Raw genomic sequence first — 27,643 nt, forward strand, 5'->3', positions numbered from 1 at the left:
CTAGTACTTTAGATCGAATAGCAGTGGATTGATCTACAGTACAAGCTCTGGCAAATGGTCAGCGACGACTGTAATGTTAATATATGTACTGCATACTGTACACAGAGATGGTGACCGATGGTCAGACGGAGAGAGAGAAAAAAAATAGTTTATACAGATGCAAACTAATGTGATAAAACTAGAGATGAGTGGGTTCGGTTCTCCGAGATACAAACCTCCCCTGAACTTCACCCATTTTACACTGTTCCGAGGCAGCCTCGGATCTTCCCGTCTTGCTCGGTTAACCCGAACGAGGCCGAACATCATCACCCCACTGTCGGATTCTCGCGAGATTCGTATTCTATATAAAGAGCCGTGCGTCGCCGCCATTTTCACTCGTGCAATGGAGATTGAACGGAGAGGACGTGGCTGCGTTCTCTCCCTGAAAAGCTCCGTAATCTGTGTTCAGTGTGCTGCAAATATCTGTGCTCAGTGTGCTTTATTGTGGGGACTGGGGACCACCAGTATATAACTATACTTATAGTAGTACAGTACAGTTGGCCATTGATGTATCTTGCAGCTCTGTGTCACTGCAAGTATCCATTCCATATCTGTGCTGCATTTTTGTGAGCAGAATATATAGTATTACAGTGCAGCATTTTGGTGACCCAACAGTATATAGTTGTGTACAGTAGGCCATTGCTGTATCTTGCAGCTCAGTGTCACTGCAAGTATCCTTTCCATATCTGTGCTGCATTTTTGTGAGCAGTATATATAGTATTACAGTGCAACATTTTGGTGACCCAACAGTATATAGTTGTACAGTTGGCCATTGATGTATCTTGCAGCTCTGTGTCACTGCAAGTATCCATTCCATATCTGTGCTGCATTTTTGTGAGCAGTATATAAAGTATTACAGTGCAGCATTTTGGTGACCAACAGTACACATATATGAAAAAGGGTGTATGCTCTCTCTACAATGGCGCTGGTCTCTTTTACGGCACCTATGTATGTGGATAATACCCAGGTGTGAAAGTGTATGTTGAAACACACTGGTATGGTAAATTAAATGGAATATAATACAATACTAACATGCAATGTCTAAAAACAAGCAATACATAAAAAAACAAGTGGACTGGGAACAGGCCATGGGGGGAATGTGATCCTACCGATGCAGGTGGAGGAGCCGCAGGTGTCAAATAAAGGCAGGGTACCCCGGGAAATACCCTGCTGGTGGCTCCTCTGATCAAATTCCCTTCCAGGTAATCAGGAAAACAGTCTGCCAAACGTCCAGGGGGTGGTCAGCGCCACAAGGTATCTCCAACGTGTTTCGGGACAGCCTGGTCCCTTCTTCAAGGCAAGATATATTTGTGGCTTGATGGGGATCCTTTTAAATGTCTTTTAGCCAGTGAAAAAAGACCAAAAATGGCGGGAAATGGTCACTTCAGACCAGAAGTGACGTTTGCGGTCCATTCAAGGGATGTTTTTACCGGAAATGATGTCAGAAATGCATTCCACAGTGTCCATTGCTCTCTCCTGAGAAAATATCAACTTCTATGAGTGGAAAAAGTGGTGGACAATCGTTTTTGATGGTCATTAGACAGCATTTGGATTGTTTCCAATACAAATAAACAGAAATTATAACCGGAATTAATATTCAAATATGTCCCATGGTGCACTTTATTAGCTTGAAGTAGAGGTACACTTATATAGATGTCCGGTGAAAAGGATGGATCACAGTACTTTCGTAGTGGTCGTTGAAGGGCATTCTCATGTAGAAACAATGTAGTTCCTCATTGACATGAAAAAAGGAAATACAACAATAAATAAATAATAGGAATAAATGATTCTAAGTAAGGTATACACCTGAAAAAGGAGGGCCATTAAGCATGTCTAAGTGGTGATGGATAGATGATGTGGCTGGTACGATGTTAAAGAAACTATTTGATTTCAAAGTCTTGATTAAGACCATTGGGGGAAAGGGTTTGTAAATTGAATATCATCCTCATTTCTGCTTTTGCTAGGTTGGCTTCTAGATTCCTATCTTTCCATGTGAACCTGATATTCCGGAGACCTACAAAGTAGGCAATTGAATTGGTGGAACACTGATGTTCCTTCCGGAAGTGGTCTGAGAGATGGTGGGTGGCAAGGCCTTTACAGATGTTGCGCAAATGTTCCCCTATGCATGTTTTCAAGGCCCTTGAAGTTCTACCCACATAGGATTTACCGCATTTGCACATGATGAGGTAGATGACACTGGAAGTATTGCATGTGATGAAGTCATGAATCTATAATTTATTACCATTAATGATGACTTCTGTGTATTTGGTTTTCTCCGTTTTGATGCTTCTGCACCCCGCACATAGAACGCATCTGTGAAAGCCAGCAGTTCTTATTGGATTGGTGTTTTTCACAGGTAGGGCACTTCGTACCGGTTTGCTCTTTAGATTGGCTGCCTTACGGTATATGAATTTAGGTTTGCTTGGAAGAATGTTTCTTACTATCGGATCTCCTTGGAGGATGTGCAAATGTTTGTGAATGATTCTTTCAAAATATTTGTAATCTGAGTTGAAGCCTGTGAGAAAGGCCCATTGACTTTCTGATGTGGATTCCTTTTTGGTCTTCTGGTCTTGAATGAGCGGTTCTCTTTCACTGGATTTGATTTCTTCAGCCGTTTTTTCAATCTTTTCGGAATGGTATCCTTTCTTCAGGAAGATGTTCTTCAGATAATCAATTTGTGTTTCACATTCCATTTGTTCACTGCAATTCCTTCTTATACGGATGAATTGACTCTTTGGTATCCCTTGGAGCCAGTTCTGATGGTGTTCACTGTCTGTAGATATATAATTTTGTGTGTCCGTGGGTTTATGGAAAGTTTTGGTATGAATGATTCCATCTTTAATATATATAGAAAGAGTTAGGAAATTCACTTCATTCTGATTTATAGCGAAGACAAAGTTGAGATTAACTGAATTCTCATTAAGATTTTGGCTAAAAGTCTCCAAATCGCCCTTACTTCCATTCCAAAAGAACAGGATGTCGTCAATGTAGCGACTCCAATGTCGTAGTTTTGTGCCCCAAGTTATGCTGGAATAGATGGTAGAGGATTCCCAATAGGCGTATTAAATTCCATTTTATTTATCATACCAGTATGTTTCAACATACACTTTCACACCTGGGTATTAGCCACATACATAGGTGCCTGTAAGAGAGACCAGCGCCATTGTAGAGAGAGCACACACCCTTTTTCATTTTGCACTTTTGTACTGAGCCCTTAGGGAGCTCTGGCACTCTCCACACGGCCAGCTGTCTCAGTCCTATACAGCGCAGACTTGCTACCCCCGCCCTCCAGAGTACACATATTTAGTACAGTACAGTAGGCCATTGCTATTGATATATTACTGGCATATAATTCCACACATTAAAAAAGGGAGAACAAAAATGTGAAGGGTAAAACATGGAAAGATCAAGATCAACTTCCACCTCGTGCTGAAGCTGCTGCCACTAGTCATGGCTGAGACGATGAAATGCCATCAACATCGTCTGCCAAGGCCGATGCCCAATGTCATAGCAGAGAGCATGTAAAATCCAAAAAACTAAAGTTCAGTAAAATACCCAAAAATCAAAATTAAAAGCGTCTGAGGAGAAGCGTAAACTTGCCAATTTGCCATTTACTTCACGGAGTGGCAAGGAACGGCTGAGGCCCTGGCCTATGTTCATGGCTAGTGGTTCAGCTTCACATGAGGATGGAAGCACTCATCCTCCCGCTAGAAAACTGAAATGAGTTAAGATGGCAAAAGCACAGCAAAGAACTGTGCATTCTTCTAAATCACAAATCCCCAAGGAGAGTCCAATTGTGCCTGACCTTCCCAACACTGGATGGGAAGAGGTGGCTCCTTCCGCCATTTGCACGCCCCCTGCAAGTGCTGGAAGGAGCACCCACAGTCCAGTTCCTGATAGTCAAATTGAAGATGTCACTGTTGAAGTACACCAGGATGAGGATATGGGTGTTGCTGGCGCTAAGGAGGAAATTGCAAAGGAGGATTCTGATAGTGAGGTGGTTTGTTTAAGTCAGGCACCCGGGGAGACACCTGTTGTCCATGGGATGAATATGGCCATTGACATGCCTGGTTAAATTACAAAAAAAATCACCTCTTCGGTGTAGAATTATTTTAATAGAAATGCGGACAACAGGTGTCAAGCCGTGTTTTGCCTTTGTCAAGCTGTAATAAGTAGAGGTAAGGACGCTAACCACCTAGGAACATTCTCCCTTATACGTCACCTGGAGCACATTCATCAGAAGTCATTGACAAGTTCAAAAACTTTGGGTGGCAGCGGAAGCAGTCCACTGACAACTAAATCCTTTCCTCTTGTACCCAAGCTCCCGCAAACCACACCACCAACTCCCTCAGTGTCAATTTCCTCCTTAGACAGGAACGCCAATAGTCCTGCAGACCATGCCACTGGCAAGTCTGATGAGTCCTCTCCTATATGGGATTCCTCCGATGGATCCTTGAGTGTAACGCCTACTGCTGCTGGCGCTGCTGTTGTTGCTCCTGGGAGTCGATTGTCATTCCAGAGGGGAAGTCGGAAGACCACTTGTACTACTTCCAGTAAGCAATTGACTGTCCAACAGTCCTTTGCGAGGAAGATGAAATATCACAGCAGTCATCCTGCTGTAAAGCAGATAACTCAGGCCTTGGCAGCTGTGTTGGTGTTAGATGTGTGTCCGGTATCCACCGTTAATTCACAGGGAATTAGACAATTTATTGAGTTAGTGTGTCCCCGGTACCAAATATCATCTAGGGTCCACTTCTCTAGGCAGGCGATACCGAGAATGTACACAGACGTCCGAAAAAGAGTCACCAGTGTCCTAAAAAATGCAGTTGTACCCAATGTCCACTTAACCACGGACATGTGGACAAGTGAAGCAGGGCAGACTCAGGACTATATGACTGTGACAGCCCACTGGGTAGATGTATTGCCTCCCACAGCAACAACAGCAGCGGCGGCACCAGTAGCAGCATCTCGCTAACGCCAACTCGTTCCTAGGAAGGCTACGCTTTGTATCACCGCTTTCCATAAGAGGTACACAGCTGACAACCTCTTACGGAAACTGAGGAAAATCATCGCAGATTGGCTTACCCCAATTGGACTCTCCTGGGGATTTGTGACATTGGACAACGCCACCAATATTGTGCATGCATTACATGTGGGCAAATTCCAGCACGTCCCATGTTTTGCACATACATTGAATTTGGTGGTGCAGAATTTTTAAATAAACAACAGGGGCATTCAAGAGATGCTGTCGGTGGCCCGAAGAATTGCCGGCCACTTTCGGCATTCAGCCACCGCATGCCGTAGACTGGTGCACCAGCAAATACTCCTGAACCTGCCCCGCCATCATCTGAAGCAAGAGGTGGTAACAAGGTGGAATTCAACCATCTATATGCTTCAGAGGATGGAGGAGCAGCAAAAGGCCATTCAAGCCTATACATATGCCTACGATATAGGCAAAGGAGGGGGAATGCACCTGACTCAAGCGCAGTGGAGAATGATTTCAATGTTGTGCAAGGTTCTGCAACCCTTTGAACTTGCCACACGTGAAGTCAGTTCAGACACTGCCAGCCTGAGTCAGTTCATTCCCCTCATCGGGCTTTTGCAGAAGCAGCTGGAGAGATTGAAGGAGGAGCTAAAACGGAGTGATTACGCTAGGCATGTGGAACTTGTGGATGGAGCCCTTAATTTGCTTAACCAGGATTCATGGGTGGTCAATCTGTTGAAATCAGAGCACTACATTTGGCCACCGTGCTCGATCCTAGGTTTAAAGCCTATGTTGTATCTCTCTTTCCAGCAGACACAAGTCTGCACATGTTCAAAGACCTGCTGGTGAGACACTTGTCAAGTCAAGCGGAACGTGACCCGTCAACAGCTCCTCCTTCACATTCTCCTACAACTGGGGCTGCGAGGAAAAGGCTAAGAATTCCGAGCCCACCCGCTGGCTGTGATGCAGGGCAGTCTGGAGAGAGTGCTGACATCTGGTCCGGACTGAAGGACCTGCCAACGATTACTGACATGTCGTCTACTGTCACTGCATATATGATTCTGTCACCATTGAAAGAATGGTGGAGGATTATATGAGTGACCGCATCCAAGTAGGCACGTCAGACGGACTGTACGTATACTGGCAGGAAAAAGAGGCAATTTGGAGGCCATTGCACAAACTGGCTTTATTTAACTAAGTTGCCCCCCTTCCAGTGTGTACTCCGAAAGTGTTTAGTGCAGCCGGTCACCTTGTCAGCAATCAGCGTATGAGGTTACTTCCAGAAAATGTGGAGAAGATGATGTTCATCAAAATTAATTATAATCAACTCCTCCGTGGAGACATTCACCAGCAATTGCCTCCAGAAAGTACACAGGGACCTGAGATGGTGGATTCCAGTGGGGACGAATTAATACTCTGTGAGGAGGATGTACACATTGAAAGGGGTGAGGAATCGGAGGATGAGGAGGAGGTGGAAATCTTGCCTCTGTAGAGCCAGTTTGTGCAAGGAGAGATTGATTGCTTCTTTTTTGGTGGGGGCCCAAACCAACCAGTCATTTCAGCCACAGTTGTGTGGCAGAGCGTGTGGCTGAAATGATGGGTTTGTTAAAGTGTGCATGTCCTGTTTATACAACATAAGGGTGGGAGGGAGGGCCCAAGGACAATTCCATCTTGCACCTCTTTTTTTAATTTAACTCTGCATCATGTGCTGTTTGGGGCTAATTTTTTTAAGTGCCATCCTGTCTGACACTGCAGTGCCACTCCTAGATGGGCCAGGTGTTTGTGCCAGCCACTTGGGTCGCTTAGCTTAGTCATCCAGCGACCTCGGTGCAAATTTTAGGACAAAAAATTTCAGGGAGGTTTTGCCAAAACGCGTCCGAATCCAAAACACGGCCGTGGAACTGAATCCAAAACCAAAACACAAAATCCGAAAAATTTCCGGTGCACATCTCTAGTTAAAAAAACACTTGTCAATTGCCTTGTTACTGCATGTGAGCATTCAAGTCCCGTAGACAAAGCAATAGAGTAAAAATGAAAATAGTGTATGCAGACGCAACTAATGTGTGAAATAAATAATGTAGGCCCTCATTCTGAGTTGATCGCTCGCTGGCTGCTTTTATCAGCAGTGTACACGCTAAGCCGCCGCCCTCTGGGAGTGTATCTTAGCTTAGCAGAAGTGCGACCGAAAGGATTGCAGCGCTGATGCAAAGATATTTTCAAGCAGTTTCTATGTAGCTGCAGACCTACTCCTACCTTGCGATCACCAGTCTATTTAGTTCCTGTTTTGACGTCACAAACACGCCCTGCGTTCGGCCAGTCACTCCCCAGTTTCCCTAGGAACGCCTGTGGTTTCATCTGACGCGCCTGCGTTTTAAAGCACACTCCCAGAAAATGGTCAGTTACCTCCCAGAAACACCCCTTTCCTGTCAATCACTCACCGATCAGCAGTGCGACTGAAAAGCGTCGCTCGACCTTGTGTGAAACGGCATAGTTTTTTGTGAAAGTACGTTGCACGTGTGCAATGCGGCCCATACGCATGCGCAGAAATGCCAATTTTTTGCCTGATCGCTGTGCAGCGAACAACGGCAGCTAGCGATCAACTCGGAATGGCCCCAGTAGTTCATTGACTTTAAAGTATGTACAGTGCACTAAATACCGTGTTTTGCATATGAGCATCCAAGTCTCCTAACGGCATAAACGAACACCAATGGGAAGGAATCGCTGATTGCAGTACTTTTACACATGAACTTGTGCATCTTCCATGCAGCGAGGTGGGCAAGCGGTGAAGTCTTCCGCCTCCCACGCTAAGAGTCCCGGGTTTGATTCCCAAAATGCCAATGTATTTTTTTCCCCTGACATTCACTTTATTATTTTTTTTCTTTGTAATCCATTGAAATACATTCAATGGAAGGGTGCATACAGGTTTCACATAAATCAGGGAAAATCTGCAGGAGTGACTTATTCCGCTATCTAAAATACACAGCAGCCAGTAAATATAAATTAGTGTATTCTGATGCAACTAACTGTTCGAGCAACACAGTACTATAGATCGTCGGCGTTACAGAATCTGGGTTGTACTTTATGAGAAGGGATCACTGCTACTGTACCATTTGCACATCTACCAAAGCGCCTGCAGTCTCTGTCTGATTTTCATATACAGTACAGTATTGTGTTGTACATTTATTGTAACCTGACCTCCCTCCATGTTTACTGTATGAACTGTGCAGGCTCCCAGGGGGAAGTGGGATGGGGGTAGGGGGAGGTAGTGGCTTAAAATGGTGTACTGCATTATGAGCATCCAAGTCCCTTAACAGCATAAAGGGGAGGGGGAAGGGTGAGGGGGGAGGTGGGGATTAATCAGCGGAGTTCAGAGACGCTGTCAAAAATATTAATTGTCTGTCGGGACCCAAAAAAAGAAACCAATAAATTAATTAATAAAAGTAGTGTGTACAGACACAAACGAACGTGTTAAAGCAATGGTCCATTGACGTTCAGTTTATGTGAGCTATTAAATGAAATTAAATTAAAATGGGCTTAAATATTAATATCTCTGGTTCTGAGAGACCAATCAGCTCAGAATTAGGTTGGTATGGAAGCGGAGATGATTAGCTACCGGAGGATTCCAGCCCCAAGTTTTTATGACCCCCAATAGGCTCATGGCAAGCGTCGGAACCCATGGTGGGTCTGAATTAACGTTCCCATTTTAGTCTATGGGAAAATGGGCCCTCTCTGCATCCTGATATCTCTGGTTCTGGGTGTTCCAGAGACTCTGGACCAATACCACACAAAAGAGGAGACTCTTGGCTTTCGGGTCAGACCAACCACTAGTTTATGTGACACTGCAAATGGAAATGGCAAGCAACCACGTGTCAGGTCCCCTCCAGTTGTCCACCCAGCTTGCCCGGGATGCAGGGTTTCTGGCTAGATAGATAATACTGGAAGGAAATCCTAAACACGTTAATTTGTTGTCCAGGAACTTAGGAAGGAGCTTTTATCTCTCCCCATTATACTTATAAATACAACACTTGCTGCAGTAGCCATTACAGCAGAGTACGTTACAAGCTGTTCATGCTATTTAGTACTCAAATACAAATTACTGTACAGAGACGCTAAGAACAGTGATTTGGCTTCCAGGAACTAAGGGAGGAGCTTTTATCTCACCCCATTATACTTAGAAAAATAACACTTGCCGTTGTATGTTACAAGCTGTTCGTGCTATTCTGTACTCAAATGCAAAATACTATTCAGAGATGCTAAGCATTGTGATTTGGCATCCAGGAACTTAGGGAGGAGTTTTTATCTCCATTATACTTAGAAAGATAACACTTGCTACTGTACATTACAAGCTGTTCGTGCTATTTAGTACTCAAATACAAATTACTGTACAGAGATGCTAACCACAGTGATTTCGCATCCAGGAACTTAGGGAGGAGTTTTTATCTCCATTATACTTAGAAAGATAACACTTGCCACTGTACATTACAAACTGTTCATGCTATTTAGTACTCAAATACAAATTACTGTACAGAGATGCTAAGTACGGTGATTTGGCATCCAGGAACTTAGGGAGGAGCTTTTATCTCTCCCCATTATATGCAAAACGTAGCCTTTACAGCAGAGTATGTTACAAGCTGTTCATGCTATTTAGTACTCAAATACAAAATACTGTACAGAGATGCTAAGCGCAGTGATTTGGCATCCAGGAACTTAGGGGTATATTTACTAAGGTCCCGCAGGTATTACACTCAAAGGTAACGCCAAATGCTCTCTGCACCTCCCTACAACTAGGCACGCCTCCTTGTGCCCAGACACGCTGCATATGCCAGATTGTGACTAATGCCTAAGCCAGCCAAGATAACGGAGGCTCCATCTGAAGATTATGCTTTTGGATGGACAGATGGGAACAATATACATCAAAAGGACTAAACAAACAGTGAAATCTCACTTATTTATTTGTTTCCTCTAGGTGATTAACATTGTGATAAAGATCTTCCATAGGGACATGTAAGAATGTCTGGAATATTAATACATAGAACTACAGTACATAACAATTAGTTATTCGGTACTTATGACATAAACTCTTACATAAATAAACAATTCAAAGGTTAATCACTTTGTGGTAATATTGTGTTTGAATATTTTCTGAAAATATCATAATTTTAAAGTGAAAACCCTAAGTCTATTAATAAATGTATACAAGCTATGAAGGTGCAAGTCATGACCGTAACTAGGTGTGTGCCAGCGGTGCCTGGTCCACAGCGCATATGGACTGTGAGCACAGCACCGTGGGCCCCACTGGCAGTTCTGCACAGCAATGTGTGGCGGCAGTATGTAGGCACAGCACCCGATGGGCGACCTGTGTGCAGATTGCTGCAGCGCTGGCTGCTGTGTACATTACAGCAGGCAGAGCGCTGGGCAATCAGAGCTTGCCCCCCCCCCCCCCTTCCCGTGTGTGCTCCATCCCTTCTTCTGCAGTGTGTGTCAGTACTTCCTGGTTAGAGGAAAAGACTCCTGCCTGCAGCTGCTGGTGATGATCGTTTAATGATAGTTTGGTTGCTCACACACACACACACACACACACACACACACACACACCAACCTCACTGACACTACACCCTGCTCTTACACACACACACAGCTCACTGACACTACACCCTGCTCTTACACACACACACAGCTCACTGACACTACACCCTGCTCTTACGCACACACACACACACACACACACACACAAACACACCTCGCTGACAATACACTCTGCTATTAAACACTCACACACTACTCACTGACACTCCACTCTACTCTTACACACACATACCCACTGTACCTGGCATAATGTGTATCAGGGGCTCTACCTTGCATGTGGGCTGTACCTGGCATAAGGTATATCAGGGGCTCTACCTGGAATAATGTGGGCTCTACCTTGCATAATGTGGGCTCTACCTGGCATAAGGTGTATCAGGGGCTCAACCTGGCATAATGTGGGCTCTACCTTGCATAATGTGGGCTTTACCTGGCATCATGTGTGTCAGGGGCTCTATGGTTGTGAAATGTGTATTAGGGCCTCTACTGTTGTGCTATGTGTGTAAGGGGCTATACCATGGAATAATGTGTATAAGGGGCTCTGCCATGGTGTAACATTATAAGGGACACTACTGTGCCGTGTAATGTGAATTGGTACAATTCTGTGGCCACGCCCCTTCCCATAAAGTCATGCCCCTATATTTTTGGTGCATACCTTCAGCCCCTGTTTAAAACATGGTGGGAGAGGGGGCACCATTTCTTTTTCTGGCACAGGGCACCAAAATGTCTTGTTACAGCACTGGTGCGAGTGAAATGGCTTAGCCTACAATAAATCAGAATATGGGTTTAAAAAGATTTCACATTTATTGATATACTGTATCAGATCAACTGATACAGTTGCAACCCCAAAAGGAGGTTTTAGGAGGTGCTACTGAAAAATCAGTTTCATGTTAAAATGCTATAACACTTACTGTACAAAAAAAATCATATTATTAATGGTTATCAAATTCCAATCATATTGCACTGAACATGAACAGGAATTGCAACATTTTTTTTTTATGTATTGAGACAATAGATCTGGTTATTCTTCCTACTCCACAGTCTATGGTTTGTTATTTCATTACATAATAATGTCAATATTCATTTAAAAATATTTTCTACATTAATGTTTGTGAATTTGTTTAAAGTCAGGTTGTTCTAATCCCATATTGCTCTGTCCGCAGTCACACCTCCATTACAACAGTCTTCCTGACAATTCTGATGCCCATTTTGCCCTGAATGTAAGCACTGAGCCAGCCGTCTGCACCCATGATGGACAAACACATTTTGAGGTCCATGTTGATGTCAGGTAAGAATATCATTATAAAGTCTTCTTTAATCCCACGCATGGGACCCTATCCATCTTGGATTGCAGATTCTGCTAAATAGCAATCGCATGCTTATCGGCGCCCAGCGGCTGCAACCGCAATTTATATTGCGGTTGCAGTAATTGTGGATGACCCCCTGCAGCCGTAACTAGGTTGTGTATGCAGGTGGACAATCGCTATTGTTTCCATTGGACAAGCTGCGTGTGACGTTATGCAGCCACCCCGAAAACGGTCCAGCCACATCTGCGATGGCAATACCACTCTCCCGCAATGGCGAAACAGCATCCACCGGAGGCCGCCACTGTCACTCATAGTTTGATCCCTTAGAGGTGCGATCACACTATAAATGTGTACACGTGTCGTGCGCCCACAGCGCATGCGCAGTGTACCGAAAAATGCTCAATTTAAATTTTATGTTAATTGCGTACCGAACTGAGGGCCTAATTCAGACCTGACCGTAGCAGCAAATTTGTTAGCAGTTGGGAAAAACCATGTGTACTGCAGGGGGGAAAAGATATAACGTGCAGAGAGAGTTATACTTGGGTGAGGTGTGTTAAAACTAGAGATGAGCGGGTTCGGTTCATCGAGATCCGAACCCCCCTGAACTTCACGTATTTTACACGAGTCCGAGGCAGCCTCGGATCTTCCCGCCTTGCTCGGTTAACCTGAACGAGGCTGAATGTCATCATCCCGCTGTCGGATTCTCGCGAGATTTGTATTCCATATAAAGAGCCGCGCATTGCCGCCATTTACACTCGCGCATTGGAGATTGAATGGAGAGGATGTGGCTACATTCTCTCCCTGAAAAGCTCCATATCTGTGCTCAGTATGTTGAAAATATCTGTGCTCAGTGTGCTGCATTACAGTACTGTAGGCCATTTCTGTATCTTGCAGCTGCGTGTCAGACTCAGTTCTAGACAGTATCCTGATCAGTGCTCAATATCTGCTGCATTATTGTGTGACCAGTATACTATATAGTAGTACAGTGCAGCATTTTGGTGACCACCAGTATAGTACAGTACTGTAGGCCATTGCTGTATCTTGCAGCTCCGTGTCACTTCAAGTGTCCATTCCATATCTGTGCTGCATTGTTGTGAGCAGTATATATAGTAGTACAGTGCAGCATTTTGGTGACCAACAGTATATAGTTGTACAGTACAGTAGGCCATTGCTGTATCTTGCAGCTCCGTGTCACTGCAAGTATCCATATCTGTGCTGCATTGTTGTGAGCAGTATATATAGTAGTATAGTGCAGCATTTTGGTGACCAACAGTATATAGTTGTACAGTACAGTAGGCCATTGCTGTATCTTGCAGCTCCATGTCACTGCAAGTATCCATATCTGTGCTGCATTGTTGTGAGCAGTATATATAGTAGTACAGTGCAGCATTTTGGTGACCAACAGTATATAGTTGTACAGTACAGTAGGCTATTGCTGTATCTTGCAGCTCCGTGTCACTTCAAGTATCCATATCTGTGATGCATTGTTGTGAGCAGTATATATAGTAGTATAGTGCAGCATTTTGGTGACCAACAGTATATAGTTGTACAGTACAGTAGGCCATTGCTGTATCTTGCAGCTCCATGTCACTACAAGTATCCATATCTGTGCTGCATTGTTGTGAGCAGTATATATAGTAGTACAGTGCAGCATTTTGGTGACCAACAGTATATAGTTGTACAGTACAGTAGGCCATTGCTGTATCTTGCAGCTCCGTGTCACTTCAAGTATCCATATCTGTGCTGCATTGTTGTGAGCAGTATATATAGTAGTACAGTACAGTAGGCTATTGCTATTGATATAATAATATTACTGGCATATAATTACACACATTAAAAAATGGAGAACAAAAATGTGGAGGGTAAAATAGGGAAAGATCAAGATCCACTTCCACCTAGTGCTGAAGCTGCTGCCACTAGTCATGGCAGAGATTATGAAATGCCATCAACGTCATCTGCCAAGGCCGATGCCCAATGTCAAAGTAGAGAGCATGTAAAATCCAAAAAACTAAAGTTCAGTAAAATGACCCAAAAATCTAAATTAAAAGTGTCTGAGGAGAAGCGTAAACTTGCCAATATGCCATTTACGACACGGAGTGGCAAGGAAAGGCTGAGGCCCTGGCCTATCTTCATGGCAGTGGTTCAGCTTCACATGATAATGGAAGCCCTCATGCTCCCGCTAGAAAAATGAAAAGAGTTAAGCTGGCAAAAGCACAGCAAAGCACTGTGCATTCTTCTAAATCACTAATCCCCAAGGAGAGTCCAATTGTGTCGGTTGCGATGCCTGACCTTCCCAACACTGGACGGGAAGAGGTGGCTCCTTCCACCATTTGCACGCCCCCTGCAAGTGCTGGAAGGAGCACACACAGTCCAGTTTCTGATAGTCAAATTGAAGATGTCACTGTTGAAGTACACCAGGATGAGGATATGGGTGTTGCTGGCGCTGAGGAGGAAATTGACAAGTGTCACAACTGTGGGCCTGAGCTGACGGGAGGCAGCCTCAGTTGTAGGGGCTGAGGTGTAGTGGAACCTGGGAGGTTGTATCAGACCCCTAGACATGTAAGTTACACGTAGAAGAATTGCCCGAAGGCGTGACCACGACAACCAGGATAAAAGTCAATGATGTTTATTTTGACAAACTCCATGCATCACAGCAGCAATAAAAGAGAAACATAAAATCAGCAGAGAAATAATACAGTTCCTGGGTACTACAGGGTGGCAAGGGCCACAGGGCTCTGGTAGTATGAGACAGTTCTTATTATCTTCTAGTTGGAAAGTCCTTACCAGGCCCGACTGTAGCAATGGAGATAGCCCAGGATCGTACCAGCTGGTGTTCCAGGAAAAGCTGGGCTGCTGTGGATAAAATGGCTGCTGTGGGTACTGGCTGGAACCAAACTGATGTAAGCACGGAGTGGATTGCTGGATGGAACCAGCCAAATAATAAATGACGCTTGAGAGCGATGAAATATGACTGATATATGGAGCTTGAGAGCGGTGAAATAAAAGTACCGGTGGTGAGTGGTAATCTGTAGAAATGATACCAGCCCTTTAAGAAAAGCTGAACTCTGCTGGAAGCTAGGCTGGAAGCAGGTAATTCTGTAACTGGAAACAGATGAGTCCCAGAGAATTGGAGAGTCAGGCTGCACCGCAGATGATGAACTGAAGCGGGTCTCTTTAGTGGAGGTTTGTAGATGGTAGCTGGAATCTGGAAAACAACCACAGGAAAGAGAGACAAACTGGAACTAGGTTTGACAACCAAAGCACTGACGCCTTCCTTGCTCAGGCACAGAATACTTATACCTGCAGCAAGGAAGGGATTGGCTAGCCAATTATGCAGATTACAATGCAAACAATGAATTGGAGGAATTTGAGCAGGTGACAGAATCCAACATGGCTGCGCCCATGCAGACACTTGGAGGGAAGATTAATGTTATGATTCCAGCACTCTGGTCTGAGGTGGTCCTATTGCAAGGACCGGAGCACTGGAACGGAATGCTGGGGAAGGGAGCGGGAATAGAAAGTAGCCACTGGCGCCCTAACTCCGTTGTCTCGCCCGTGTTGTCAGAAATCCCCTGCGAGACTATGGTTGCTTGAGCCCATGGCAGCCGCGTTTGAAGGGCGGATTATGTCTGCCCAACTCCGATGCCCCCTCAGGTCTTAATGGGAGACAAAGGGAAATCCGAGACAGAGTGATAACAAGGGGCCCTCTGACTAAACAACCAGGCCAGGGGCTACAAGCTAACTGACTAAACCTGAGGTATGTGCGGTAACCCGCCAGGGAAAAGGACAACCAAAATCCACTAGTCCGTACTCCTACCCAGCACCGCTGGATACCAGAGTGGATCTGTGGGAGCGGAATCCTCCGCAAAAGCTCCGAAACACAAATAATAAATGACAAATAATAAAGCGGCCCAAGCCGCAACACACGGCTACGCCGTGACTCACGAACTCCACTGGATGTTTAAAAGGTGCTCAGTCAGGACTCCAGGAACAGATGACGACTTCCGAGTACAGGACAACTGAGAACAGGAACGACCGGATACAGCAGGACTGGAAACACTCACAGCAAACAGATTCAGCATGCAGGAAGCTATTACCGGCGTCTGTGAGAAGCCCAGGAAGTGTATTTAACAGGGAGTCCTCCAATCAGCTGTTTGGAGGCTGATTGGATTAGATGCCATACAGCTGCCAAGCTGCATGGCCAGGAAAACAGATATCTATTAATTAAATTGAACCCAGCAACGGGGAAACGCAGTCCGTAAGTGGCGTCCCCGTTGCTAGGGTCCATGCGGCTCCGTGCGCCCGGCGTCTAGCGTTGCCAGGGAGCCGGCGGCTGTACGCGCACGGCGTCCCTGGTTGCTAGGCGCCGGGCCGCACCGACGAGCGGACCCCAGCGCCTAACAGTACCCCCCCCTTGAGGAGGGGTCAAGGAACCCCTAAAGCCAGGTTTCCGAGGAAATTCCCGAAAAAATGCCCTCTTGAGCCTCGGGGCATGGAGATCCTTATCCAGGACCCAAGACCTTTCCTCTGGACCATAGCCTCTCCAGTGCACCAGAAAATAAAGCCGACCCCGGGACAATTTGGAATCGAGAACCTTCTCCACCAAGAACTCCTGATGACCCTGTACATCTACTGGTGATTTCCCCTGAGAGATCTTCCGAGGAAATCTACTGGAAGAAACGTATGGTTTCAACAAGGAGCAATGGAACGTATTTCCGATCCGGAGAGCTCTTGGTAAACGTAACCGGAAAGCAACTGGATTGATTTTTTTAATAATATGAAATGGTCCAATAAATTTGGGGCCCAATCTAGCTGAGGTTTGTCGAAGTTTAATGTTACGAGTCGACAACCATACCCTATCTCCCACCTTAAAAGTGCAAGGCCGCCGGAGCCTGTCAGAAATTTTTTTCTCTCGAAATGCCGCTTTTCTGAGAGCAAGGTGCACTTTTCTCCAAATGAGTCTGAGATGAGAGGTTAAGGTTAGCGAGGAGACAGAGGAATGTTGAAAAAAAGAATTAGCTCTGGGGTGAAAACCAAAAACTGAAAAGAATGGAGACACATTAGTGGAGGAATGACAAGAATTGTTGTAAGCAAACTCCGCCAAAGGAAGAAACTCGGACCAATCATTCTGGAGTTTGGCTGAGTACAAACGCAAATACTGTTTTAATGATTGATTAACTCGCTCGGTCTGCCCGTTGGATTGGGGATGGTAGCCGGACGTTAAAGACAATTTCATCTTTAATGAGGCACAAAAAGACTTCCAAAATTGTGCAATGAATTGTGGACCCCGATCAGAAACAATATCAGTGGGTAACCCATGAAGTCTGAAAACATGGCGGAGAAACAAAACTGCCAATTCCTGGGCAGATGGCAGTCGGGGAAGAGCAATGAAATGGGCCATCTTGCTAAAACGGTCCACTACCACCCATATGACTCGGAATCCGGCTGACAGAGGGAGGTCTACCACAAAATCCATGGAAATATGAGACCATGGCCTGAGAGGAACATTTAAGGGCATAAGTTGCCCGATGGGCAAGGAACGGGGAACTTTATGCTGTGCACAGACCTGACAAGAAAAAACAAACTCCTTAATGTCTTTAGAAAGACCAGGCCACCATACTGAGCGGGAGACTAATTCCAAAGTCTTAGAGGTCCCCGGATGCCCGGCAACTTTGCTATCATGAAACTCAGTCAAAACAGTAGCTCTCAAAAACTCAGGGACATAAAGACGACCAGCAGGAGTATTTCCAGGAGCTTGATGTTGAAGCTGCTTTAACTGGGTAAATAAATCTTGTGTGAGGCCTGCCCAAATGACTGAAGACGGAAGTATGGGAGTAACAGGACTGTTATTATGAACTGGAAGAAAACTGCGTGACAGGGCATCCGCCTTGGTATTCTTGGAACCTGGCCTGAAGGTGATAATAAACTTGAAACGAGTAAAAAATAAAGCCCAACGAGCCTGCCGGGCATTCAGCCGTTTAGCTGATTCGATGTACTGAAGATTTTTGTGGTCAGTCAATACTGAAATGGTATGTGTTGCTCCCTCAAGCCAATGCCTCCACTCCTCGAAAGCCCATTTAATAGCCAGTAACTCCCGGTTACCAACATCGTAGTTGGATTCAGCGGAAGAGAATTTCCTGGACATAAAGGCACAAGGATGTAATTCTAGAGAGTCCGGATCCTTCTGAGATAGGATAGCCCCCACTCCAACCTCCGAGGCATCAACCTCAACAATGAAGGGCAATTCTGGGTTGGGATGTCTGAGGACTGGGGCTGAGACGAAAGCTTGTTTCAAGGCCTGAAATGATAACTCAGCTTCACGTGACCAGTTGGTAGGATCCGCTCCCTTCCTAGTCAGTGCCACAATGGGAGCAACCAGGTCGGAAAAAGAATGAATAAATCTTCTATAATAATTCGCAAACCCTAAAAAGCGCTGAATTGCTTTTAAGTTGGTGGGTTGCGCCCAACTAAGGATGGCTTGGAGCTTCTTTGGTTCCATACAGAATCCCCGAGGGGAAATAATGTACCCTAAAAAGGATACCTCCGTGACATGAAACTCACACTTCTCCAGCTTGGCATAAAGGTGATTTTCACGTAATTTTTGAAGAACCTGACGCACCTGGGTAACATGTTGTTCTATAGAGTCAGAATAGATCAGGATATCGTCTAAGTAAACGACCACGAATCTTCCAAGAAAATCACGGAGCACATCGTTAATAAGATCCTGGAAAACTGCCGGAGCGTTAGACAAGCCGAACGGCATCACCAGATACTCGTAGTGACCCGACTGAGTACTGAACGCCGTTTTCCACTCATCTCCCGACTTGATTCGGATGAGGTTATACGCTCCCCTCAGGTCAATCTTAGAAAAAATCACAGCCGAACGCAGCTGATCAAAGAGGACAGAAATCAGCGGCAGAGGGTAAGTATTTTTAATTGAGATCTTATTCAGAGCTCTAAAGTCAATGCAAAGTCTGAGTGATCCATCTTTCTTCTCCACAAAGAAGAAGCCTGCACTTAAAGGGGATTTAGATGGCCTGATAAATCCTTTCCCTAGGCTCTCCTTAACATACTCATTCATGGCCGCAGTTTCTGGTCCGGACAATGCATATAACCTTCCCTTTGGCAATGTGGCACCAGGAATTAGCTCAATAGCACAATCATAAGGCCGATGGGGAGGCAGAATGTCCGCATTGCCCTTGGAAAATACATCAACAAAGTCCTGGTATTCCACGGGAATGGGTTCAGGAATGGCAGCAGCTATTCTGACGGGAAACGTAATACATTCCTTATTACAGATGGTACCCCATTGTGAGATCTCCCCCGACTGCCAATCAATGATGGGATTATGAAAGGCCAGCCAAGGGTGACCCAGAACCACTGGAACTGCTGGGCAATGGGTAAGGAAAAACTCAATCTTTTCGGAATGAAGAGCTCCTACCGTAAGTAGTACAGGGGGTGTACAGAGGGAAATAACCCCATTGGACAAGGGACTCCCATCTAAACCATGCATGGTGATACACCTACCCAAGGTTAACTGAGGAATACCTAAGGCCTTGGCCCACGTTAAGTCCATAAAGTTCCCTGCAGCTCCACTGTCAACAAAAGCCGACACCGAAGAACTGAGGCTGCCAAAGGAAACTTTAGCTGGGACTAACAGGGAGTTACTCGAGGAGATAAGCCGCAGACCAAAGTGAACCCCCTCACAATTCACTTGGTCGAGGCGTTTCCCGACTTGTTCGGACAATTACGGGCAAAATGTCCCTTACCCCCACAGTACAAACAAAGACCAGAGTTTTGCCTTCTGGCTCTTTCTTCTGGAGACAGCCTGGAGAGACCCATCTGCATGGGCTCCTCTATGTCTTCAGGAATGGAAAATACACAAGGAGTAGACCTGACAGGTGCTCCTTTTTCAGCCCTCCGCTCTCTGAGACGACGATCAATCTTAATAGAAAGCTCCATGAGTTTATCGAGCGTCTCAGGAGCGGGATACTGAAGGAGACTGTCTTTTATAGACTCAGATAAGCCGAGGCGAAACTGACTGCGCAGAGCTGGGTCATTCCAGCCACAGTCGTTCGACCAACGGCGAAACTCTGTACAAAAAACCTCTGCAGGATTTCTACCTTGTCTGAGAGCGCGTAACTGACTCTCGGCGGATGCCTCCCTATCAGGGTCATCATACAAAAGCCCTAAAGACCCCAGAAAGGCGTCTACTGACAACAATGCCGGATCCTCTGCTTTTAAACCAAAAGCCCAGGTCTGGGGATCCCCCTGGAGCAAAGAAATAATAATTCCGACCCGCTGAGATTCAGTACCTGAGGAGATTGGTCATAAACGAAAATAAAGTTTACAGGACTCTTTAAAATTAAAAAAACTGCTTCCTATCACCAGAAAAACGGTCAGGCAAGTGCATTTTTGGTTCAGGGACTACCCTCGGGGAAGTTCGTAAAAGATCTTCCTGCGACTTCACCCGAAGGGAAAGATCCTGAACCATTTGAGTAAGTTCTTGAATCTGGCTAACTAGAAGCTGGCCAGGATTTGGCCCTAAACCAGTGGGATTCATGGGGCCGACAATTCTTACAAAACTGAATAAGGGAAAAAATCAAACCCTGTTTAATTTTAAGTTTTGGTTTGGCCGGTAATAATGTTATGATTCCAGCACTCTGGTCTGAGGTGGTCCTATTGCAAGGACCGGAGCACTGGAACGGAATGCTGGGGAAGGGAGCGGGAATAGAAAGTAGCCCCTGGCGCCCTAACTCCGTTGTCTCGCCCGTGTTGTCAGAAATCCCCTGCGAGACTATGGTTGCTTGAGCCCATGGCAGCCGCGTTTGAAGGGCGGATTATGTCTGCCCAAATCCGATGCCCCCTCAGGTCTTAATGGGAGACAAAGGGAAATCCGAGACAGGGTGATAACAAGGGGCCCTCTGACTAAACAACCAGGCCAGGGGCTACAAGCTAACTGACTAAACCTGAGGTATGTGCGGTAACCCGCCAGGGAAAAGGACAACCAAAATCCACTAGTCCGTACTCCTACCCAGCACCGCTGGATACCAGAGTGGATCTGTGGGAGCGGAATCCTCCGCAAAAGCTCCGAAACACAAATAATAAATGACAAATAATAAAGCGGCCCAAGCCGCAACACACGGCTACGCCGTGACTCACGAACTCCACTGGATGTTCAAAAGGTGCTCAGTCAGGACTCCAGGAACAGATGACGACTTCCGAGTACAGGACAACTGAGAACAGGAACGACCGGATACAGCAGGACTGGAAACACTCACAGCAAACAGATTCAGCATGCAGGAAGCTATTACCGGCGTCTGTGAGAAGCCCAGGAAGTGTATTTAACAGGGAGTCCTCCAATCAGCTGTTTGGAGGCTGATTGGATTAGATGCCATACAGCTGCCAAGCTGCATGGCCAGGAAAACAGATATCTATTAATTAAATTGAACCCAGCAACGGGGAAACGCAGTCCGTAAGTGGCGTCCCCGTTGCTAGGGTCCGTGCGGCTCCGTGCGCCCGGCGTCTAGCGTTGCCAGGGAGCCGGCGGCTGTACGCGCACGGCGTCCCTGGTTGCTAGGCGCCGGGCCGCACCGACGAGCGGACCCCGGCGCCTAACAATTGGTTTGTAATCCATGTGGGAACTTTAACAGTAATGGCGGCGCCGGCCACAGTAAACAGGAGACGCCAGACTGATGAGTGCACATTTGAACCACGCGGGCACAGCGGAGGCCGCGGCTGACGTAAGTGCCACTCTGACATCCTGCATGCAGAAACTCAGGGACGGCGGCGGAGGCCGCAGGAGACGCCATTCCGGATGTAACATGGCGCCACTGTGACAGCGTCTCAGAGTGACAGGAGAGGAGGCAGGAATGTGGACATCAGAATAACAGATGAGATCCGGTCCTGGAGCACTGAGCCAGCCTTAGGAGGCATCTGAAAGGTAAGTAATGGCGTCCAGATACCCGGATCGTGACAACAAGGAGGATTCTGATGGTGAGGTGGTTTGTTTAAGTCAGGCACCCAGGGAGACATCTGTTGTCCGTGGGATGAATATGGCCATTGACATGCCTGGTCAAATTACAAAAAAAATCACCTCTACGGTGTGGAATTATTTGAACAGAAATGCGAACAGGTGTCAAGCTGTTTGTTGCTTTTGTCAAGCTGTAATAAGTAGGGGTAAGGACGTTAACCACCTAGGAACATCCTCCCTTATACATCACCTGGGGTGCATTCATCAGAAGTCATTGACAAGTTCAAAACTTTGGGTAACAGAGGAAGCAGTCCACTGACAACTAAATCCCTTATTCCTCTTGTACCCAAGCTCCTGCAAACCACACCACCAACTCCCTCAGTGTCAATTTCCTCCTTAGACAGCAATGCCAATAGTCCTGCAGGCTATATCACTGGCAAGTCTGACGAGTCCTCTCCTAACTAGGATTCCTCCGATGGATCCTTGAGTGTAATGCCTACTGCTGCTGGCGCTGCTGTTGTTGTTGCTGGGAGTCGATCGTCATCCCAGAGGGGAAGTCAGAAGACCACTTGTACTACTTCCAGTAAGCAATTGACTGTCCAACAGTCCTTTGCGAGGAAGATGAAATATCACAGCAGTCATCCTGTTGCAAAGCGGATAACTCAGGCCTTGGCAGCTGTGTTGGTGTTAGATGTGTGTCCGGTATCCACCGTTAATTCACAGGGACTTAGAGAATTTCTTGAGGTAGTGTGTCCCCGGTACCAAATACAATCTAGGTTCCACTTCTCTAGGCAGGCGATACCGAGAATGTACACAGACATCCGAAAAAGAGTCACCAGTGTCCTAAAAAATGCAGTTGTGCCCAATGTCCACTTAACCACGGACATGTGGACAAGTGGAGCAGGGCAGACTCAGGACTATATGACTGTGACAGCCCACTGGGTAGATGTATTGCCTCCCACAGCAACAACAGCAGCGGCGGCACCAGTAGCAGCATCTCACAAACACCAACTCGTTCCTAGGCAGGCTACGCTTTGTATCACAGCTTTCCATAATAGGCACACAGCTGACAACCTCTTACGGAAACTGAGGAACATCATCGCAGATTGGCTTACCCCAGTTGGACTCTCCTGGGGATTTGTGACATCGGACAACGCCACCAATATTGTGCGTGCATTACATGTGGGCAAATTCCAGCACGTCCCATGTTTTGCACATACAATTAATTTGGTGGTGCAGAGTTTTTTACAAAATTACAGAGGCGTGCAAGAGATGCTGTCGGTGGCCCGAAGAATTGCGGGCCACTTTCGGCATTCAGCCACCGCGTGCCGAAGACTGGAGCACCAGCAAACACTCCTGAATCTGCCCCTCCATCAGCTGAAGCAAGAGGTGGTAACGAGGTGGAATTCAACCCTCTATATGCTTCAGAGGATGGAGGAGCAGCAAAAGGCCATTCAAGCCTATACATCTGCCTACGATATAGGCAAAGGAGGAGGAATGCACCTGACTCAAGCACAGTGGAGAGTGATTTCAATGTTGTGCAAGGTTCTGCAACCCTTTGAACTTGCCACACATGAAGTCAATTCAGACACTGCCAGCCTGAATTCAGGTCATTCCCCTCATCAGGCTTTTGCAGAAGCAGCTGGAGAGATTGAAGGAGGAGCTAAAATGGAGCGATTCCGCTAGGCATGTGGGACTTGTGGATGGAGCCCTTAATTTGCTTAACCAGGATTCACGGGTGGTCAATCTGTTGAAATCAGAGCACTACATTTTGGTCATCGTGCTCGATCCTAGGTTTAAAGCCTACGTTGTATCTCTCTTTCCGGCAGACACAAGTCTGCTTAAGTTCAAAGACCTGCTGGTGAGAAATTTGTCAACTCAAGCGGAACGTGACCCGTCGACAGCTCCTCCTTCACATTCTCCCACAACTGGGGCTGCGAGTAAAAGGATAAGAATTCCGAGCCCACCCACTGTCTGTGATGCAGGGCAGTCAGGAGCGAAAACTGACATCTGGTCCGGCCTGAAGGACCTGCCAACGATTACTGGCATGTTGTCTACTGTCACTGCATATGATTCTGTCTTCTGTCACCATTGAAAGAATGGTGGAGGATTATATGAGTGACCGCATCCAAGCAGGCACGTCAGACAGTCCGTACGTATACTGGCAGGAAAAAGAGCCAATTTGGAGGCCCTTGCACAAACTGGCTTTATTGTACCTAAGTTGCCCCCCCCCCCCCCCCCCCCCACCCTCCAGTGTGTACTCCGAAAGAGTGTTTAGTGCAGCCGGTCACCTTGTCAGCGATCGGCGTACGAGCAGAGCCGGTCATAGGCATATGCAATTGCCTAGGGCATTTGATATACCTAGGGGCAACAGCAGTTTCTGCTGATTAAAATGATATATGGCATGCCTATATTCTGTGTTCAGCATTTCATATGCAGATACAGTCACAGTCTCACACAGTATATAGGCATGCTGCATATCATTTTAATCAGCAGAAGCTGCTTGTGCATCCTAGCAACATAGCAATGCAAATAAGAAGCATTTTCATAAAAAAAATAAAAATGCCCGACGTTAGCATTGAGGCAAGATTTATGAGGACACATCTGTATCCAAGCAGAGGCAGAGGTCACAGTGTTAGTGGCAGTGTGAGTGCTGTGTGCATGTGAGTGGGTTGGTTGTGCAGTAGTGTTCAGAATATGTGTAAGGAGCATTATGTCTGTCATGTAAAAATGCATTAATAATATGCAACATATGTGTAAGGGGCACTATGTGTGTCATGTGTATAAGGGCATTAATAATGTGCAGCATATGTGTAACAGGGTACTACTGTATGTGTGTCATTATGTGTATAGGGGCACTAATAATGTGCAGTAAATGTGTAGGGGCACTATGTGTCATTATGTGTATAAGGGCATTAATGTGCGGCATATGTGTAAAGGACATTATGTGTAAAAGTGCATTAATAAAGGTTGTCATAATGTGTAAGGCGCATTATGTTTACAAGGACAGTTATAAGGTGTCTCATATGTGTAAGGGGCATTACTGTGTGTAATGTGTATAAATGCATTACTAATGTGTGGCATTATGTGTATAAGGTGCTCAGGTGCTCTACGATGTGGCGTTGCATATAGAAAGGACACTACTGTGTCGTCTAATGTGAATGAAGAGCAAAAAGGTGTGGTGTAATGTGAATAAGGAGAAATTCAGTGTGATGTAATGTGAGTAAGGGGCTCTACTGTGAGGAGTAACGTTTATAAGGTAAAGTGATACTACTGTGGGATGTAATATGAATTATGGACACTATCGCATGATCAAATAAATGTGAATAAAGTTGCAGTACTGTGTGGCGTAATTGGAATTGGGGTTATTGTGTGGCCATGCCCCTTGCCAGCAAACACACCCCTTTTTGAGCTGTGCGACAAATGTGCGAACTGTTCCTATTTAAAATATAAGGGTACAAACACCAAAATAAGGACTGCTTTGGGTGAGGGGTGATGGTGCTGGGAAAGAGGTGCAAGGTCAGAGGCGGAACCAGCGGTGGTGCTAGGGGGCACCAACCAATATCTTGCCTAGGGCATCATATTGGTTTGGGCCGGCACTGCGTACGAGGTTACTTCCACAAAATGTGGAGAAGATGATGTTCATCAAACTGAATTATAATCAATTCCTCTGTGGAGACATTCACCAGCAATTGCCTCCAGAAAGTACACAGGGACCTGTGATTGTGGATTCCAGTGGGGACGAATTAATACTCTGTGAGGAGGGGGATGTACACAGTGAAAGGGGTGAGGAATCGGAGGATGATGATGAGGTCAATATTTTGCCTCTGTAGAGCCAGTTTGAGCAAGAAGAGATTGATTGCTTCTTTTTTTGGTGGGGGCACAAACCAACCAGTCATTTCAGCCACAGTCGTGTGGCAGACCATGTCACTGAAATGATAGGTTTGCACCTCTTTTTTTTTTTTTTTTTGCATCATGTGCTGTTTGGGGCCAATTTTTTTTAAGTGCCATCCTGTCTGACACTGCAGTGCCACTCCTAGATGGGCCAGGTGTTTGTGCCGCCCACTTGGGTCGCTTAGCTTAGTCATCCAGCGACCTTGGTGCAAATTTTAGGACTAAAAATAATATTGTGAGGTGTGAGGTGTTCAGAATAGACTGGAAATGAGTGGAAATTATGGTTATTGAGGTTAATAATACTGTAGGATCAAAATTACCCCCAAATTCTATGATTTAAGCTGTTTTTGAGGGTTTTTGGGAAAAAACACCCGAATCCGACAAAAAATTTTAAGAGAGGTTTTGCCAAAACGCGTCCGAATCCAAAACACGGCCGCGGACCCGAATCCAATACCAAAACACAAAACCCGAAAAATTTCCGCTGCACATCTCTAGTAAAAACTGAAATCTAAATTGCAGTATAAAAATAAAGCAGCCAGTATTTACCCTGCACAGAAACAATATAACCCACCCAAATCTAAATCTCTCTGCACATGTTATATCTTGATTGCCTTATTTGAACTTGGTGCCTTCTTCACACTGGAGTGCCACCGTATCGGGCCCCCTCCTTTCTGACGGTGCAGTAGATTCTGGCATTGTGTGGGTCCTTCGTCTACTGCGCATGCGCAGGTCTCTGGTAACATGGTGCCTGCACCACGTTCCCGGGGACATCTCCATTCTGCATGCACGAATCACTGGAAAATGGCTGTGGCTGCAATTTTCCTAGTGATTTCTTCAGCCTTGCAGCCAGCGACAGGCCAATGGAGCAGTAAGTGTAATTAAATGGGTGAAAGGTGTGAAGTGTGGCACCCTCCCTGGACCCAGGGGCCCATGTGCACTGCACACCTTGCACGCATTATAGATATGCCAGTTCCTCAATTGTAATTGTTCGGATTTGTTTATTTGGGTTCGATAAAAAAATTGATAAACATTAAAAAAAATTAAAAACCGCTAAAATTATGCAATTTTTGCAATCCAGAACTCAAAATTTAGATTTAAAATCTGAATTCCGGAACACGTGACTATCCAAACTGGGACTTGGTTTGGATTGCATTGCATATGCAGGTGCAAATTTCTGCACTTTTGTGTATGTCTGTCCTATTCTGAGTTGGTCAGAACTTGTCCGGATCTGCCTTACCGTGAAATTGGATGATTCGGGAAGGTTTCTGATGGGGTTTTGTTATGAGCGGGTAAAAGTCCTCCTTTTTACTTCAGTTTGAGACTGGTAGGGTAAATAGTTCAGACAGTTCTCTCTGTGCTGGAATCTTACCCTAACCACCACCTGTGTTTCTTTCTTAAGGTCCTTTTGTTGCTTTCCCAGGTTTGCTAATTTTTACTTTATGGACCTCATGAACCTAGAACGTACATATCATAATCTTCCATTTTGTTGTAGATACTCAGGAAGACGTGCGGTTACCAACATGGCAATCATTATGGTGGAGTTCCTTTCCGGATTTCATGCTGATGAAAAAAGTGTTAAAAAGGTGAGAAATTCAAACAATTATTTACATACAGTAACTTTCTAAATTAACTGTGGGACTTCAGATATGGAAGTCTGTTGCTGTCTGTTGCTGACCCTGTAAATGTCAAAGCAAGAGGAGTGCCATGCCTAAGCTTGTAGACTAAATATACAAGATATACTGCACTGTAAGAAAAATATTCCCTAAAATAAGTCACCTAGTGGTTGTTGGTTCCACTTAGACACCCAAACTTACGGGTTGGATATGCGTTACTGCTGCTGGGGATCCTGGCGGTCAGCATACT

At 45.7% G+C, this 27,643-nt stretch overlaps 1 protein-coding gene across 2 annotated transcripts in view; it reads left to right on the forward strand.

Moving 5' to 3' along the window:
• The window catches only part of LOC135056667 (alpha-2-macroglobulin-like), a 502,865-nt gene that overhangs the window by 453,974 nt on the left and 21,248 nt on the right, over positions 1–27,643 (forward strand). For both annotated transcript variants that reach the window (XM_063962110.1, XM_063962111.1), the window contains 2 exons: positions 11,770–11,894; positions 27,273–27,363. In XM_063962110.1, coding sequence (XP_063818180.1) covers positions 11,770–11,894; positions 27,273–27,363 — 216 coding nt within the window. The remainder of the gene's footprint in view (positions 1–11,769; positions 11,895–27,272; positions 27,364–27,643) is intronic.

The sequence above is a fragment of the Pseudophryne corroboree genome, chromosome 3 (genome assembly GCF_028390025.1).
Source record: "Pseudophryne corroboree isolate aPseCor3 chromosome 3, aPseCor3.hap2, whole genome shotgun sequence".
In the NCBI taxonomy this organism is placed as follows: domain Eukaryota; kingdom Metazoa; phylum Chordata; class Amphibia; order Anura; family Myobatrachidae; genus Pseudophryne; species Pseudophryne corroboree.